Source organism: Struthio camelus, chromosome 1, assembly GCF_040807025.1.
Source record: "Struthio camelus isolate bStrCam1 chromosome 1, bStrCam1.hap1, whole genome shotgun sequence".
In the NCBI taxonomy this organism is placed as follows: Eukaryota; Metazoa; Chordata; class Aves; order Struthioniformes; family Struthionidae; genus Struthio; species Struthio camelus.
In genome coordinates this window covers 165,218,844-165,238,384 of record NC_090942.1, presented here as the reverse complement: position 1 = coordinate 165,238,384, position 19,541 = coordinate 165,218,844, and the positions used below count along the sequence as shown (strand labels likewise).

Sequence of the window (19,541 nt, the reverse complement as noted above, 5' to 3'; positions counted from 1 at the left end):
AGCTTTGTCTTCTGGACAGCCCCAGCAGCAGGGCTTTTTAAATGGCACATACACATCTATTTTTCTCTCGCGCTCTCTCACTCTTTTTTTAATCCCTTTTTTTAAGAGCAGATCAGGGCACTGACCCAGCAGTGTGGCCTGCCCTGTGGAAGGATTCCCTTCGCTTCGCTCTTGCTCCCTGGCCACGTTTGTGTTTGTTTATATATTTGCTTGTTTTCTGAAACGTGCGCAAAGGCAACCTTGTTTTGTGCTCCTGCAGTTTTGAAAACTTTAACTTAGCTGAATGTTTGAAAGCATACTGACCATTTTGTATATACGTTAAAAATCAATCAAAAGGCTGATTAATTTTACTTATATGTTTGGGTGGGAGAAAGTTGTAGATAGGCAGGTCTCTGATAAAGTAATTGTTAAAACTCCTGGAAACTGTTGTAAGTTTAAGCCATTCAAAGCCATTCTCACATAACAGTGAGAAAGGAGTTAGGCTGATTTTTCTTTCTTTCTGGCAGTGTTATTTTGAGTTGTTCTTTATTAAAAATGTCAGAATTGGCTCTTTGACTTGAATGTGTTTAAACTATTGATGAGACATTTTGTGTATGTGTAGAATACATGTTGCTTTTAAATAAGTTAGTTTACAATACTTTACATTCACCTGCAGTTTGTCATGAATATTAACACCTATTACTTGTTAACTGTCCCTCACATTCTTCATTACAAGCTTCTTATCTGGTCAGGCAGCATAGTAGAGAAGTACCTTACTGTCTGTTTAGACTGTATTACTTTTATATTGGGCTGCTAGTTGCTGTTTGGGAACGGAATATTTGTATTGAGATAACATATTAGGATAAGGCCCTGAGTGAGAATGAGATGCCTTCAGTTTGAAACCCGTCTTAAAATGACTCTTGATATTAAACAAACACTAAGGTAAAAGAAGCTTATTTTGCAGAGTTCTTAAAGCAGTTATGTTTGGAGAAAAATACAAAGGTAGCCAAAAAGGATGGCGCTTGTTTTGTTTTTGTGCTTATATTTGAAGGGTTTTCTGTTTTAAAAGCTGTTAGATCGCTTAATTTTCATGGTTAGAATCAGGTCTTAAGCAAAAATGTCATCTGAGGTTGTTTTTGCTAAACCTGATGCTGATCTAGGAGCCAGTCTGTATCTTGTGTATACCTGTTCTCTCCCCAGAAATTCTATTTGGGTTCAAACTTCCGTAGCCGTGAGCTCAGTATTTAAGATATCAAGGGTTTTTATTGTTCTGTCCCTAGAAGTCAGAATGGCAGCCCAGCTTTGGCTATTGTTTTGTTCTCTCTCCAGAAAATGGCTGGTCATGACATGTTCAGACAGTAAGCAAAGGTTAGTGGCCTTGTCCTTAACTTGGTTATAAACAAATCTATATGTTGTTACTAGTGAAATTGTTTCAGGAGGCCTTCACAATGTCAAAACTTTAACACACAACTCGTTTATAAACAAAACTTCTCTGAAAAACTGTAGTTATTGACAACTGTGTTAGTATTAAACATAAAGAAGAAACAAATGTTTAGAAGCTCTTGCAGGTTCTAGATGCAACAGTAGCCAAATAGCTTTGGATGACAGTGTGTTTCCAGCCTGACTTGTTGGCAGTAATGAATGCTATGACGTGAGGTTTTGGAATCTTGTAGCATTTGTGGCAGACTATGGTTGATTTGCTATCTCTTGTATGTGTGATAATATACTAGTATCACATGGGTGTTTGTAAGTTTACTGTGTTTGAAAAGAGCTTCTGGCTCTTTTTTTTTTTTTTTAAATTATTTTCAGTGACAATTATATGGTATTCAGACATCTGGGTATCACACTAAACACTTGATAGTATCCATAAAGTTATCTTGATATGTAAATAAAAGCACTTGGAGGTTGTTGCAGCCACGGTATAGTCTCTGGCTGAAAATACATAGCCATATCAAGCAATTCAATCCATAATTTGATTTTCTTTTCTTCATACTTATCACATAGTGCTGTCAGTGAGTAGTATTTTCTTCCATCATCAATTGATAAGGAGTTTCTCACCTGTCTAGAGGAATGGTGATGTTGAGTTTGCTTAAGGCTGTGCCTTTTTGTAGATTATAGTAGTGCAAGTGATCACTTGCACTACTCTCTAACCAGTTGCAGTAAATCTCAGCAGCAGCACAGACTACTGCATGCATACTGGTTTTTGAGGTAGGTTTCTGAACACTTAATTATAATGCCTGTTTTCAAGGTATGCTGTAGACTGTGTCCTAAACAATGCTTAAAGTTCAAAGATTGAATATTGGACCGAAAACTTTTCTTTGTAGGGTAAAGTGAACTTTTTGCATGAATGATGTTGACCTCAAGAGAATGCTCTGAGCAGCTAGTGTAATATGAAGTGTAATATGAAGTAAAGACGGCTTCACAACACCTCTACTCCACACTGAAAGTGCAAGGGATGCTTTTCACCTTTTGGCTTCTGAAATACACAGGAACGGGCACCTGCCTGTTCCTAAAGTAGACACCAGTACTAAATCACTGCAGTCGTTTTTACTAGGAACAAGTCAGAAAAATAGATGTTGCTTATTGCATGGTACTTGGATATTGTGATAGACGGTAAAAAGCCTATAGAAAGATTTATATAGAGAAGAGCAGACAGAGTCAATCTGCAGATGTAGAAGAATGATGGTTTGTGTGCAAGGTGGCTTGAGGGTTTTTTGTTTGTTTTGATTTTAGTTAATGAGAATATTACAGTATATGAAGTGAGCGGGGAAGTGTCTCAAGTTATAAGCTATTACCTTTTAAAGGTAAAACTTTATGCCAAGTGATCGCTGTACAGCCAGCAGTAAAGTTCATCATGTTAGGAAAACTGAGGGGCAAGTATTATTCCTTCATAGTGGATATGTTCTCTCTCATCAGTAAATGTTCAAAGGATGATGTCAGAGCCTCAGGGGAATAGATGAAGTAAATCTGAGTTGTTAAAGCATATATTACTTCTTTAATTTTCAGGTAACTTACAGACTTTATCAGTGGAATTCATTTCTCAAATCCTTACTTTAAAAAAGACTCTCAGGTTGCAATGAGTCTTAATAGGAATAACACTCACGATTTTTTGTTATTAGGTTGTTTGTTTTTAAGGGATTTGAATGTTCAGAAAATAATCTTCTGAATACCTATCCTGAATTATTGTATGATGTGATTTGACAGGTAAGTATCAGAAAGACTTAGCTATCTGCTATTGGAAGAAGTTTTTTTTTTCTTTTTTTTTTTTTTTGAAAAGGAGAAGAACTTGACATTTAGGCATGCTGTTTGAGAATCTAACTAACCTGATTTTTTTTTTTTTTTTTTTTTTTTTAGTTCCTCAAATGTTAGCAATGATGGTTGACTTAGAAGAAGATGAAGATTGGGCAAATGCAGATGAGCTTGAAGATGATGATTTTGACAGGTAATTGTGAAACTTTTGTTAGTTCAGAAGTCATTGCTCCTCACATTCTAAATACAGGGCATATCCTGAAGTAGCTGGAACCAAAGCTGAAGGATACTGACCTTTTCAGTCATCTCCAACCACTCTCTTCATATTTTTCTAGATATATGCCCTAAAAAGGGTGCCTACCTTTGAAAGAACATCAGAATGCAGAGTGGAATTGTTCGCTGGTTATCTAACTCATAAAATGGTTGATTTTGCTGTTATTTTAAATCCCTTTGTATGGCTACTGGTAGTTAATCTTGTTGCATCTTAGGTGAGAAACATCTATTAAAGATCTTTTTGCTTTGTTCATCCCTGCCTGCTTTGTAGCTTGCCCCAGGTTTTCATTAGCATGACAGTGGTTTGTCTGCAGCATCCTCTTATGTCTGCTTTTGTCCAAATAAAGATAGCATGAAACACGAAATAATGAGATAGTTATCCTGATGCTTTTGTAAAGACACTGATTGTCATTTCACAGAATCACAGAATGGTCGAGGTTGGAAGGGACCTCTGGAGATCATCTAGTCCAACCCCCCTGCTCCAGCAGGGTCACCTAGAACATGTGTCCCAGGATCACGTCCAGGCGGGTTTTGAATATCTCCAGGGAAGGAGACTCCACTACCTCTCTGGGCAACTTGTTCCAGTGCTCCATCACCCTCACAGTCAAAAAGTTTTCCCTTATGTTCAGACAGAACTTTGTGTTTCAGTTTGTGCCTGTTGCCTCTCGTGCTGTCACTGGGCACCAGTAAGAAGAGTCTGGCCCCCGTCCTCTTGACACCCTCCCTTCAGATACTTATACACATTGATCAGGTCCCCCCAAGCCTTCCCTTCTCCAAGCTGAACAGTCCCAGCTCCCTCAGCCTTTCCTCAGGTGAGAGATGTTTCAGTCCCTTAATCACCTTTGTAGCCCTCCACTGGACTCGCTCCAGTAGCTCCATGTCTTTCTCATACTGGGGAGCCCAGAACTGGACACAGTACTCCAGGCGAGGCCTCTCCAGGGCTGAGGAGAGTGGGAGGATCCCCTCCATCAACCTGCTGGCAACACTCTTCCTGATGCACCCCAGGATACCATTGGCCTTCTTGGGCATGCATTGCTGGCTCACGGTCAACGTATTGTCCGCCAGAACTCCCAGGTCCTTCTCCATAGAGTTACTTTCCAGCAGGTCAGCCCCCAACTTGTCCTGGGACATCGGGTTATTCCTCCCTAGGTGCAAGGCCCTGCACTTGCCTTTGAATTTCATGAGGTTCCTCCCTGCCTGCCTCTCCAGCTTGTTGAGGTCCCTCTGCAGTACAGCCTTCTGGTGTATCCCCCCAGTTTAGTATCATCAACAAACTTGCTGAGGAGGTGCTCTGTCCCTTCGTCCAGGTCACTGATGAAGTTAAACAATACTGGACCTAGTATTGATCTCTGGGGGACAATGCTAGCTACAGACCCCCAACTGCACTTTGTGCCACAGATCACAGCCCTCTGAGCTCTGCCGCGTGGCCAGTTTTCAATGCACCTCGCTGTCTGTTCATCCAGCCCATACTTTATCAGCATGCCTATGAGGATGTGATGGGAGACAGTGTCAAAAGCCTTACCAAAGTCCAGGTAGACAACATCCACTGCTCTCCCCTCATCTACCCAGCCAGTCATTCCATCATAGAAGGCAATCAGGTTGGTTAAGCATGATTTCCCCTTTGTGATTCCATGCTGACTACGCCTGATCACCTTCTTATGCTTCGTGTACTTGGAGATGGCCTCCAGGATGAGCTGTTCCATTAGTTTTCCAGGGATGGAGGTGAGGCTGACTGGCTTGTAGTTCGTTTACCAATCTGGATTTTTTGGGCACATTTGGGGTGTCCTTCAATACTCAGATTTAATTAGTATTTCAGAACAGCTTGTCACAGAGGGCACTAGAATTTTACCAAGTGAATGAAGGAGAAGAGAATACTGAAGGAAGAATATTGAGGGAAAAATAAACTTCTTACTGATGTTTTCTTAATAGTGAGTGATCAAAACAAGTATTAGTTGTGCAACTCTTCCTTCTCCGAAGCAGCTTCCCAAGCTTGTTCTTGCATGCTTTTATGTGTGTTTGTCTGGAAGCATCTCCTGCTCTGTCTTGCAAGTCCTTCCACCCTCTCATTACTTAAAAATTTCAAATCAGATTGCTAATTTATAGGAAGACAGGCTATGGAGAAGTTCTTAATTTACCACTGCCTGTATAGTAACTTTTATTAGATATCAGGCATGTATAGCCACATCGCATAGGAATTTATGGAAGAACATGTTTAATCTCTACTTTACATGGAATAAATTTTTTTATTCCTCTTGATTATGGAATTCAAAGAAAACTTTTTTCCCCTCTATCTCATCATAGACTGGAACCTTTCAACCTGTTTTCTTTTCTTAGCTTTGTTTTGTTGACATAGGTAGAACTGTTGGGCCACTGCATTCAGGTTTGTCAGGTGTTTGAATCTTTTCAGCTAAATGTCAAGGGGAAATAGCATATTTTTGAGTTAAGGGTAAAAGATGTTTAAATTTTTATCAGTCTTTCAGGGTGTGGAAGTTTATGCAGATGACCTGTTTTAGGCAGCTTAGTAAGTACTCCACGTCATCTCCATGATGCCAATTGCTCATTATTGTCAGCATAGTAACTTTGTTCCTCTAAACAGAAATTAGCTCCCTATGTTTTTCCCTATGAAGATTGTCTTTTTTTGTTACAAATTGCAAGTAGAGTGAGCAAAGACCAGAAAGCAGGTTGTGCTTAGCCGACTTAGCCTGAAGGAGAAACTTAACTTCTCTGACCCTATTAATAATTGGAGAGATTGAGGCTCAGACACAAATACTGTATACCAGCTAGTCTCTGCTGACTGTGCTTACGGTCTTTTATTCTTTCAGCAGATATACAGATGTTACTAGTTGTTTCTCACAACTGCAGATCATCTTTGTGGAGAGGTGTTGATTAGCTCATGTGCATGCTAACCTTTTCTTGTGCTTGCATCTTCGCAGCTATGGAAGAAGTTTTGAGGTTTTGTGCAGTCACAGAAACAGGCTAATGGTTATCAAACTGCAACCTAGTTAGGATGTTCTTGGTCTGAGCAAAGGGGATGTGAGTCAGCCTACACAAAAAAAACCCAGAAAGTTTTAGTGTTTCCAGTTTCTTGCTATTCTGACTTCATAGAGCAGTGAAATCCTAAAGCAGGAAGAGATTAATCCAACTTCCTCTTCCCCTGGCAAAGTCAAGAAAATGTTGCAGGGAGGTATGTGGTCACTCTCATAAGATCTTTATTTCCTCAAATTGAATGTGTGCGTTAATGATGAAAGGAAAGAGCTCAAGGAACGTCAGTGCAGATGAGAGCTGCTGTTATTTTTTGTAAGTTTGCTTCAGTGAAAGACTTCTGTGCACGTGCTCTGTTTTCTTGCTGGTGATGGTTCTGTTTGTTTGAACACGATTAATCTGTATCTCTGAAGAACAAATATAATATCGTGGATATATTTATGCAAACACCTTTGTACACAGCAAGTGAATTTCTAGACTGCGTATGGCTTGTAATGAGACTTGAGGACTCAGGCATGATAGTTTGAAGACCTCTGCATTTCTGACCGTGTTGACTGATGCTTGAAAGAAGAGGGAGAGTCATCCTTTTCTGAAACCAGTTACTTGTTTTTTCCATTAGCATGGGTATTCAGGATGTACTGTAACAACCTTAAGCTATTACACTGTTAATCATATCCAGACTGTAACAGTAGTTAGCTGTGTCCTGGAAACTTTTTTTTCCCCTTTTCTACAGGGAACAATTCTATTGGGTGGAGTAAATCACTTTACACAGATAATGTTTGGCTATTCTCAGTTCTGGAACTGGCTGCAAGTCACAGATTCCTTACCTAGATTGAATGTTTTTTATCTGAGTCACTGGCAAGGGGAACATGCTAGAGTACTGATAGTGCTGCCTCACAAAAAAAGTCTCTTAAATGCTAAAGCTTGAATCCTGCTGGTTCACTTGATTTATAGCAACTCTGAACTGAGTCTTTGTGTGTTCCCTCTTCTTGTACAGAAAGATGCTGGCCAGAATTATTGCTTAACTCACTGCAATTTTAATTTATTGCTTTCTTGTAATCATTGTAAAATTCTTTCTATACCTTCAGTGCTAGTTATGCCCAAGTTCCTCTGGTATTAGGCTTAAGCATTTATTTGTAGCCCATTGAATAAGTGGAGCCTTGAGTGCAAATAAATATTTTGTAACTGAAGCATTCCTGATATAAGTGTGTGTTTTAGATTTGGGCATGCTTTATTTACTTATGGAGGATCATATATATTCAGATATTAAAAGTTTGAAGGAGTAGAACTGCAGAAAAGGCACTTCGGTACTCTGCTGAATTGTTCGATTTATGTAGATATCACACCATTGACGTTTTTCTAACTAATATTTAGCAACGCAGTTGCTGGTGAGAGTGCATTGGACAGAATGGCATGTGGCCTTGGAGGAAAACTTGTTTTACCTATGATTAAAGAACATATTATGCAAATGCTTCAGAATCGTAAGTAATTGTAAATTTTTACAATTCTAGCCTTTCTAAAAATGTCGTTACCTCTTAAAGCTTTCCATTTAGTTAAGTAACGTTTTTTGATGCTTCATTGTTTGATTTCAGTAACAAAAACTGTAGATCCTGTAAACTTGGAAGTGTAGACCTTTTAGACAGAAATTTATCAAACTTATGTGCAGTGCATAAAACTTTTTTCTATACCGTGTTTTTTCTATGCTCTTTCTCCTTCTGATCAAACAGAAGCTCGAGTGTGAGGATTCTCATACTGTGAACTGTGGTGTTTTACGTTCTAGGGATATAATACATTACCAGCAAATAATGAAATCTTGCATTATTTTGGAGAAGTTCAGTTACCCGTTTTTCCCACAGGGTATTTGATAAGCCTGTTTTTTTTTCCCTTCTGTTTTCCTGTTCTGTAATCCCCATGGTTCTAGCACAGAGGAAGACTTTGTTACAAATCACAGGTATTCACATGCTTCCTTGGCCTAAAGAAAAGGAGAAAAAGGAGAAGGGCATGAAAGAATGTCAATAATACCGACTAGTCTGATTAGATTAGATTTAATAGGACTACAAAAACAAAAAAACCTTGCATCCCCTAAATGAGATATTATTGTTCCTAAATACATGACACTTCTGGAAAGCTTAGTCCTGATTAATTTAATGCTTTAAATTTATATATTGTTTCCTTACCTAGATTTCTCCCCTTGTCCCCCCTCAAAACAGGGAGGTTTGCTGTTCTGATTACCATTCTGCTGGTCTGATACCACTTTAAAAAAAAAAAAAAAAAGGAAAAAATAATTATCTTGATGTTCCCTGGTTAGTTCATTTAATTAAAATGCAATTCCCAGACGTTAGTACCAGATGCATATTTGTGTCAGCAGTGTAGAATTTCCATTTAGGTCTTGATTTGGCCTGGATTAGGTGACTAAATTTTTATGTGCACCACTGGAATTATGCATGAGGAAAAGCGAAAAGTATCTAACAAATCAAGTAGATCAATCAATTCTCCTTCTCTTCCCCACCCCCCACCCCAAAATAGGTGATTTGTGTGTATTGTGCTTTGTAGTTTCCAAAATTATTAATTTTTGCTATTTTATATTCTGTAGCTGACTGGAAGTACAGGCATGCTGGCTTGATGGCTCTCTCAGCCATTGGAGAAGGTTGCCACCAACAGATGGAAGGAATTTTGAATGAGATAGTTAATTTTGTTTTGCTATTCCTTCAGGATCCTGTGAGTCTAATTCAGTTAATTATATCAAAATGTTTTCACTTCTGCTATCTTAACTACTTGTTAACTATTTGAGGGAATTATTTTTTCAGCATCCGAGGGTAAGATATGCAGCTTGTAATGCTATTGGACAAATGGCAACAGACTTCGCACCTGGTTTCCAAAAGAAATTTCATGAGAAGGCAAGTTGTAGATCATAGGAAAAAGTGATAAAACTGTGTCCCATGCAGAGATTTGGGGTTTTTTTTATATGAAAATAAACTTTTGTATTGCAGGTAATAGCAGCTCTTCTGCAAACCATGGAAGACCAAGGCAACCAGCGTGTTCAAGCCCATGCAGCTGCAGCACTCATAAACTTCACTGAAGATTGTCCCAAGTCGCTGCTTATTCCATATTTGGATAATCTAGTGAAGCATCTTCATTCCACTATGGTGATAAAATTACAAGAGGTATAATATACTGAATGAGTCACTGTGGAGGGTGATCTGTCACATACAAAATCTCTGTAGCTGAACATAACATCTGATATAAACCAGTAGGCATATCTGCTGATACTGTTATAAACTGATAAGAATTAAGACACATACAAGAGCAGAATTTTAAGTGTGGTTTACTTTTGAGTAAGACTTGTGCTTTAGAAATATAATCTTTTTTTTCCCCCCCCCCCCCTTCCCTCTCTCCAAGTTGATACAGAAAGGTACTAAACTAGTTTTGGAGCAAGTTGTGACTTCAATTGCATCAGTTGCAGATACAGCAGAGGAGAAGTTTGTTCCCTACTATGACTTATTTATGCCCTCTTTAAAACACATTGTTGAGAATGCTGTTCAGAAGGAACTAAGACTTTTACGAGGAAAAACTATTGAATGCATTAGCCTAATTGGTCTTGCTGTTGGTAAAGAAAAGGTAAGCTGAGGTGTCATCTGACTGCATAAATATTTTTTTTAAAATAGCTTTGTTTTCTTCTGTGATCATGTTGAATTATTGTTGCATTCACCTGTTAAACATCTAGATGTGTTGTCACTGATTGCCACGTTTGTATTCCCCTTTTTTATTTTTGAGATAACTGTCTTATTTTTTAGATTCAAATTCAGAATAAAAGCCTGTTACTAAAACCAAACAAACAAACCAAAAAACAGTTTTAAGTTACTCTTGTCATATTGGACAGCTGTTGAAAGTGAGGCTGAACTTTTAACAAAAAAAAGAAATACTGAAGTGTCTCATTTAGACTGTCATGTCAGAATAGGGGGGCTAAAATATATGTAGCTAAAAAGAAGCTTAATATAGTTTCTAGAAGCAGATGCTTGAAAAAGTTTGAATGTGCTTTCGGTAGTATTGCCAGTTCTTGTTTGTCATGAGATTTGATATATTTGGTGTTTTCTTTTTTCCTGTTGATAGTATGTTTGTTAAAATGCATATCCATAAAGAAGCCAAGGAACAACTGTAATGGGCTATGTAGGAGCCTGAGTGGTGTTCTGATAACAAGTTGGAATCGTGGTTTGTAGACTTCAATTTTACTGAGTGATGAAGACAGAAAAATGACAGTTTTAAGTAAAATAGTATGACATAGATATTGGGAAGACGGTAACAGAGGAAGAAAACTTCTGCCTTTTCTTTTGATTTAGAATGTGGTCTGTCAGCAAACTTAGCCATTTATGTAGCTAAATTTAAAACATATTAAGCAGAAGTTACCTTCATAAATTCTTCCTGGAGGACTACTGGAAACCTTTCTAGTGTCAGATCTCAGAAGTGGACTCTAATATTTAGGATGAGGAAAGGAGTGAAAAGAGCGTAGGTACGTAACATTACTGGGGCATCCGACATGACCTAAAATATTACTAGCTCATGAGTAGTGCGCTCATGCTGTTGGCTTATCCCAATTCCACAGAGAAGTCAAAATAGTAGGGAGGATATCTGGGGAAGATAGAATTGTAAGATTCTTTTTTATGAACACTAATATTCATGTAGTGCCTTTTAAAATAGTTGCCCATTTGCTTTCATGTATGTGAATAGAAGTACAATGTAGTTAAGTCCACAATGACTTTATGGCACAGCCAAGGAAAGAACTTGTGTTTTCGCTTGTAACCTCATTTCAATTTATTTGCAACTTTAGCTTGTGTCTTGATAGTGTGTTGGACATTAATGCTCACTTAAATTGTTTGGTTCTGAGTCTCAGAAGAGTACCCTTCTAATTTGCCTTTGAAAACATATGGTTGTTTCCTATTTCTAGTTTATGCAGGATGCCTCAGATGTCATGCAGCTGCTGTTGAAGACACAGACAGACTTCAGTGATCTAGAAGACGATGATCCACAGGTATGTTAAAAAGTGTCTCTTACAGCACATCATTTGATTAGTATTTAAAGTGCGCTTTGTACATATGACGTTCTCCAAAAATGTAATTATACCATCAAAATAACCGTTCAGCCCATCTTACAAAAATTAAGACTCAGTGCCTTAATATGTCCTAGAACCTGGTTAGCAAACACCATAGTTCTCAAATGTTTTTTCAGAGAAGTGCATTTAACGGATCAGTCTTCCGGGATCTATATTTACTGAAGAAATTTTAGCATGTGGGCAATCGTTCCTTGTCTATTAGTAACTACTTCATTTGACATTGTATGATCTATTCACTTGCTGTCACCTTTTATAAATAGTTCCACTAGTTTCATTAGACAGCTGTTCTGATGAGCGGACAGCTATTTTGACACATGCATCTGAAAACACAGTAGCACAGTAGCCGTCTGATGTTTTCAGAACTGAGGCTCAGTATTATCATTTCAGGAAATTATTTTGTAAGGAACTTTTACTTTTGAAGACAGTCATGGCTGCATTACAAGTGCATCTTATACTATCACATTTTTACCTATAAAGCAACTTCTGTAAGAGATACTGTCAATGCGCTGTTACAAATAACAGTTTGGGAGATGTTTGGAAGATGCATTTTTATATAGCTTGCATGCAGAATTAGGTTTTTCTTCTCTTTGAAGTACGTTGTATGCACTGCTGACTGAAAAAAATAGTTCTGTTGTATAATGTTTTTCTTTACACTTTTCTTTGAAATATGCATTAAATTAAAATGCAGAACGTAAATTCTGACTGCACTCTCGTTTATAGATTTCTTACATGATCTCAGCATGGGCAAGAATGTGTAAAATTCTTGGAAAGGAATTTCAGCAGTATCTTCCTGTTGTCATGGGACCTTTAATGAAGACTGCATCCATTAAACCTGAAGTAGCTCTTTTAGACAGTAGGTTTAAGATAATGTTCTGCTAGAAAAATACTGAAATAAAACGTTGTGTAGCATTTTTAGAATTCTTCTTTTGCTTTGCATAACAGCACAAGATATGGAGAATATGAGTGATGATGATGGTTGGGAATTTGTAAACCTAGGAGATCAGCAAAGTTTTGGAATTAAAACTGCAGGCCTTGAAGAAAAAGCAACTGCATGCCAGATGCTGGTGAGTAATAGAACAGTGTTAGTGATCTACTTATTGCTGGACTAGCAAGTCTGAAGCCAGAATCTGTAATAAAAACATTCGTTATGGTATCCAATTAAGTCAGCCTGTGTTTCTTAGCATGATACTGTTGCACTCTAGATTTCAGATTCTTTACTAAGCTGTTTGAATTTTTGAATTTTTAAGATGAGCAGATTTTTTTTCTTTACTTCAGCAGAACTCTTAAAGAATTGGAGCAGACAAAGAATAAATAGTTTATTTTTACAAATATTGAGGTTTCTTAGTTTAAAAAAAAATGGATTAATAGTGAGAACTCATGTTGCTATCTGGGTATAGGTAAATGCATTACTGCATTTATTGCTCAATTATTATTGCTCAGTGCTGTTGAGGGGTAGGTAAATGCATTATTGCGTATTTGTTAAAAGGCTTCTGTTTTGTTTTTAAAGAAATCTCCTTGCTCAGCTTTCACTAATTGTTCCATAATTTAAAAATGTTAAGAACAGTATTTCCCCTTAATGCTGGCACTTCTGTGTTTTGGTTTCAGGTTTGCTATGCAAAAGAGCTAAAAGAAGGATTCGTGGAATACACAGAGCAAGTTGTAAAGCTGATGGTTCCCTTGTTGAAGTTCTATTTCCATGATGATATCCTTTTAATGAATTCTACTGTGAAATTGCAAATGTGGTTTGGAAGAAACAAAAAGTTGTGCATACTCCTCTCCTAAATGAATTGAAAGTGTAAGCTAACGCTGTTAGGTAGTATATTATATTCTTTCATAGCAGAATATTTGTTTCCAAGAACCTTATTTTACACACAGTATTTTAAGGAGTGAATCCTAGTCCCTCCAAATTTCTCTTAAAAATAAGCTTGCCTGTAGTGTTGAAAGCAAACAGTACAGAAAGTATTGCTTGAGTCAACAAAGTGAGACAGACCTTGAATAGCTTTTCTGTCATGGCCTGAAACGGTTTAAATTTGCTATGATCTTGACTGCATTTGGTTTCTGAATTAGATACACATCGAGTGTAATAAATCAGTTTCGGGTAGGAAACCAATAACTTCATAATAGTAATTGATGCTTAAATTCTAAGCACTTTGTGTTGACTTTGATCATTTTATTTCCTTAATAATAAAACGTGTTCGAGTGGCAGCAGCAGAGTCAATGCCCCTCCTTCTTGAATGTGCTAGAGTTCGTGGGCCAGAGTACCTCACACAGATGTGGCACTTCATGTGTGATGCACTCATCAAAGCCATCGGGACGGAACCAGATTCAGATGTTCTCTCAGAAATAATGCATTCTTTTGCAAAGGTATTGTACTTTTTCTTCTTATAAATAGTGATGATACTTTTGGTAGCTTTTTACAGTAAGAAAGAACATGCATTTGATGTTAATTTAAATGGCTAGCAGAAATGCCAAGCCACCTTTAGATGTATACTGGTTCTGATTTTGTGTGTATGTGTAGCTTGACTATAAACATTGTCAAAGCTGATCAAAAAACTTAGTGCTACACTCATATTTTTAAGCAGTGTAACCAGTTTAACCACAAACTACTTTAAGTCATATGGGTGAAATGGATAGTCGTTCTATGCCTTATTTCTGTAACTGGAGAATTGTTTGCAGTATAAATGTTCTATTCATGTTATTTCTGCTAATGATCACTTAAAGCAAAACTTGTATTAATATCCTCTGCATGTTTTGATTTCATTGTGGCTGCTCATTTAACGTAACACTGAAAAAGTAAAAATTTTATTTTGCTAGTGCATTGAGGTAATGGGAGATGGATGCCTTAACAACGAACACTTTGAAGAACTTGGGGGAATATTAAAAGGAAAATTAGAAGAGCACTTTAAAAATCAAGAATTAAGACAGGGTAAGTTATCATGAATTCATGTTAATGTATGATAGAGGCAGTTCTTAAAAGCAGAATTTGTAATCATTTCTGAACACAAAAAAGCTTACCTTCAGGTTTCTTTAGTTTGTGCATTTATGCAAGGTAGTTGGGCTTCGAAAAAGCGAAATACATGGCATCATTTTTATAAGCTCTGGAAGGATGAAGATGGCATCACTTGCTGAAATACCATAGCTTAATTAAAAGTTGATAAACAGATTACTTAGTGAAGACAGTACACGTGTATGGCATTGTGGCATTTTTTTAAATCTGAATTCTTTGCAAAGTTCTTAAGCAACAGGAGTATCCTATATTTATATGCACTTCCCTTGTCCTTGTGGTGTGTTTACTTCTATTGCTGGTTTCTCATGCTGTTTTATACGTTCTCAGTCTGAAATATGTCATTTTATTTTGTTTTTTTCTGTAAGAGCTCTTTAAAGCGTATTAAAGACAGCAAACCCAGTTGCATCTTCAGATACTAGGCGTCCTCTTTTCTAAATTTGTTTCAGCATCTTTTTTTCCTTTCACAGGCTTCTTGTATACTTGTAGCAATGTTGCAATGGTTTAATATTTGTTTTTTAATTCAGTGAAAAGACAAGATGAAGACTATGATGAACAAGTTGAAGAGTCATTACAAGATGAAGTAAGTTGATTTGGGGATTTTTTTTCCCCATCAGGATGGAAATAACACCTATGACATGCTACTCAAAGCACAGTGCATCTTCTCAGAGTTATTTTCAACAGGGAGAGTGCACTGTTGGTATATTACTTCAAAACTTCCAGTAAGAATTGTCCATTAGGGTCATACTCACATGTGTGAACTGGAACATGTAAAAGGAATCCTTGTCCGGTATGCTGAAAGAAAGTTCAGAATACAGCTTTTCATTTTCTTCCTTCCCTCAAACAATTCTTTTTAGGTAGCTTTTTTTTAAAAGCAATCTGCTGTCAAATTCTGTTTCAACAGCATTTCTAATGCTATTGGTCATCCAAGGCCCACACTGCAGACTTTTTTTCTGCGTTTTTATAGACCTGGGTTGCTTTTATACTTTGAGTGTACCTCTGATACCTGCGTCTGACATGTTAGGTCAGGAGCCTATCGCAAAAAAAAGATAGACCTAAAACAGCAACAGAGAAGGAGAGAAGGACAGCAGGATGAATGCCTGGTGCAGGTGCATAATGTTTTTCCTTGTGAGAGGCTCCCAAGTGACATGCCTGCTAAGATACTCAAGTGATCTCTTAATTTGAGGTAGAGCTGACTGAAGAGGAGATAGGATAGTTCTATTAAATCTTCACTGTTATGGTGAACTTGATAAAAAATGATAATTCACTGCTGCTTATAAGAAATGGAGGCTACACAGGAAAAATTTAGTAGGAAGAATTTTTGCTACATGATGCATAATAAAGTTGTGAAGCTTGTTTACATGAGTTTGACCTGTTCTCAGACTCCAGAATGCATCTTAACAGATCGTGCATCCATATGTAAATATTTTCCTAAAAATACAGTTCTTGTGTCCCTCTCCTTTAGGAATATTTGGCCAGCATTCAAAAGGGTAAAATTCTGGCATCTGCATACCGCTTGTGAGCAAGCGATAACAAAACTCAAGTCTTGAACAAGAGCCCCTCCTGATTTTCTGCCTCGTGAATGAATAAAACGAACAGCAGAAACTGTTCAATATTCTTGCAGAGAGTGAGTTAGGCAGTTTGTAAATAATCCTTTTTATGTACCACTCTGCACTGATAAGGAGTGAAAAAGCTAGCAAATAGAACAGTTCCACAGAAGCTGGATCTATGCTCTGCAAGAGTTTCAAGGCATTTCCTTAAATGCTTTAAGTTGTATTTGATCTCGCTGATTTCAATAAGTTACCAGACAGAGCCCTGGCTTAGGCAGATACTAAACTGTTGCTAATTGATGCAGGGTGGGAGAAGATATGTGCTGTGCAAGTGTTGTTCCCTCTCCCTAAGCACCTGTTACTGGCTATTAGTAGAAATTGCATACCAAGCCAGGAGGACCACCTTGTCTAATACAGCAGGGTAGGGTTCCCCCTCCCCCCCCCCCCCATTTTCATTTGTGTGTATGTTTCAGAGGTAGTTGCTTGAATTATGCCTTGGCAGTGCAGAATTTGTCTAAACAGCAAGGGTTTAAATCTCCTGTTGTGGTATACTGTCTTTTGCATGAGAAATACTTTCTAGTTTCTCAGCAGATACCAGAAACTAACTGCATTGGGTTTTCCCTGCCCATTAAAGTGTAAACTCATTAAAGAAATCATACCAAGTACAACAGAACTTGCTTTAAAACAAAGTCAGTTTTTTCCTGACACAAGCAGGTCTGGGGAACAAGTATAATGTGAGTTGGTAGCTGAATCTGAGCTAGAGATCTTTACTTCACCAACTTAATGCATCAATTGTGCAAGCTGAGGGAAAGAGGAGACAATATTTCTTATTTTTGCCACGATCTTCTATCACAAAGCAGTATCTACTTACTTTTCAATAAAAGCTTGTTATAGTATCTGTAAGCTCCAGGGAAGGGCCTTCTGTCTTCTGTCAAGGGGATCCATTGAAGCAGTGAACTTGCACAAGACAATGTCATAATAAAATGTGCCCCGCAAACAATTTTTTGAGGTTAACATGATTGAACATTCTAATAGCAATCAACTTGAACGTAATACCAAGAGTGAACTTAAGATTGTTTTTTATAAAACCAAATCAATAAATAGCTTTATTTCATTAGTTTAGAGACCTTAGCATTTCATGTGATTTCTGGTATTTTAAAGATTGTTAGTCTTAAAATGAGTTGCATTCTTTTCCCATCAGGATGATAGTGACGTTTATATTTTGACTAAAGTGTCAGACATTTTGCACTCAATATTCAGCAGTTATAAGGAGAAGGTGCTGCCATGGTTTGAAAGGCTACTACCACTAATTGTCAACCTAATTGTAAGTACTTTGGATTCTTTTAATCTGATTTGGATTTGTTCTGATATGTGATAGGGCTTCCATGCTTGCTTCTCAGAGAACTTGGTAGACAAAATGTAGCAATCATTGTTTTACAAAATAAGAGGTATTTCAAAGTTTATTCTGGATCCAGCATGAATCATGAAAGTCATTACCTGATGTTTTAAACAACTGCAGTGCTGTGCTAAGTATGAGTTTTGTGATGCAAAAAACTATTGACACAAACAATGATTCTGAGAAATGTAATTTGCCTAGGAGTATCTGGTCCTCTCTAGAAGGGATTTCAAGAAAAGGGCCCAAAAAAGTGGGACAGGTTAGTGGGAACAATTGCACATGAATTAGGTAACTGAGCATGAAGTGGAGGTAAGAGATCTAGCCTAAAATCATTACTCTTTTAATTAGCTCAGATATTCACCCTGATTTTATTTTGTTTATGATGGTACTGCTGCTAGTATCATTATAAAAACTGATGTGTCTGTAAGACTAAATTTAATCTGTGAAGAACTTGATAAAAATTCTAGACTACTGTTACAATGAATGCTTTTTTGACAGAATCATTGACTGTACAAAAATACCAAATTTAAGATGGTTTACATGTTGTTTGTTTTTGATGCAGTGTCCACATAGGCCATGGCCAGATAGGCAGTGGGGTTTATGCATTTTTGATGACATTGTAGAGCACTGCAGTCCCTCCTCATTCAAATATGCTGAATACTTCCTGAGGCCAATGCTACAGTCAATATGTGACAACAGCCCAGAGGTTAGGCAAGCAGCTGCTTATGGTGTTGGAGTTATGGCACAATTTGGTGGGGACAGCTATCGTCCTTTTTGCACAGGTACGTACGTTCACCTGGTAAGACTCTTTAAATGACTCTGCCGAAAAATGCTCGTTTCTGGTAAACGAGGTCACGGTCTCATCTCTTCTCTTCAGCAATGAAATAGATCCCCAATATGACTTTTGGGGCACACTGGTGATTATTATTAAAATACCTGAATTTCCTGGATGTTTAATAACCTGCTTGGGAGCATTTTTATTTGTTGCGCTTATTTCTTGGTAAACTAGGTTTACCTACTTCTTGAAAAACATGGTCTGAAGTGCAAATGTTCATTTCATGAAAATAGCTTACTTGTACATAGTAGCTGCCTCAGTAGTTGCTTTTTATTGATACTAACATATGGTTACATCTTAAAGCAAAATCCTTTGGTTTAGCTGTCTAGAAAAATTTTACAGATGCACTCTAGTAAGTAGGAGGCTAGAATACAATTAATCTGGCTCTGCTTTCCCTTTATGTAAAGGAGGCTTGACTTCTACGATTAAGACAAGCATTATTTTACTTGTTTCGGAACAAAGTCTACTTTCTTTCTGAATGGCTCTGATTTCTCTAAAACTTCAGATTCACCTTGAATTTAAATAAATTATCTGCTGGCGCTCTTCTCACTAGTCAGCAAAGTTGCTTCTGAACATGCCACACTGCATCCTTATTAGAGGGGATTTTTCCTTTTTTATATTTAGTCAACAGTTTCAAATATATATATTTTTTATATGAATCATGAAGGAAAGTTGAATTAAATTATTTTAGAGGGCGAGAACCATGTGATACGGATAAATTAGTACTTTAACACAAGTGTTACCTCAAATAGAGGTTGTAACTTTCACTGTTAATGTAAATATGACTGTGTCACAGGGTGACAATCAAGACCAAACATCTGTTTGGAGAAAAAAAAAAAAAAAGTGGGCAAGGGGGCTGGACAAGGTGGGGAAGGCCTTGAAGTGAAACATTAAGAACATTAAAATTGTCTAGAGAAATGTTTCATGAAAGTTTTTATGTAAATACCAGATCAAAATCTCTGTTCCAAGACTAGAGAAGTAGGGACTGACACAGTTTTCTGAGTTTGGAGTTGGTCTTCTGCAGTTGTTGAAGTGCAGTTTTGTGTCAGTCTTTAGGCTTTACCTTGGACTACTTAAACTTTGTAACAACTTTGATCCTTTTCCTTGTATTTGGATAAGTGATCCTTGACGCGGTAACCTTCCAGCTACTTAGTTTCTCCTTTAGT

General features: G+C 37.4%; 1 protein-coding gene across 1 annotated transcript in view; it reads left to right on the top strand.

The window, feature by feature from the left end:
- Positions 1-19,541, top strand: part of IPO5 (importin 5) — a 43,985-nt gene that overhangs the window by 17,401 nt on the left and 7,043 nt on the right. The window contains exons 9-23 of the mRNA XM_068928568.1: positions 3,334-3,421; positions 7,858-7,964; positions 9,077-9,201; positions 9,291-9,380; positions 9,474-9,647; positions 9,883-10,101; positions 11,426-11,509; positions 12,311-12,443; positions 12,533-12,654; positions 13,196-13,292; positions 13,782-13,954; positions 14,405-14,516; positions 15,122-15,177; positions 17,346-17,468; positions 18,103-18,322. Coding sequence (XP_068784669.1) covers positions 3,334-3,421; positions 7,858-7,964; positions 9,077-9,201; positions 9,291-9,380; positions 9,474-9,647; positions 9,883-10,101; positions 11,426-11,509; positions 12,311-12,443; positions 12,533-12,654; positions 13,196-13,292; positions 13,782-13,954; positions 14,405-14,516; positions 15,122-15,177; positions 17,346-17,468; positions 18,103-18,322 — 1,923 coding nt within the window. The remainder of the gene's footprint in view (positions 1-3,333; positions 3,422-7,857; positions 7,965-9,076; positions 9,202-9,290; positions 9,381-9,473; positions 9,648-9,882; positions 10,102-11,425; positions 11,510-12,310; positions 12,444-12,532; positions 12,655-13,195; positions 13,293-13,781; positions 13,955-14,404; positions 14,517-15,121; positions 15,178-17,345; positions 17,469-18,102; positions 18,323-19,541) is intronic.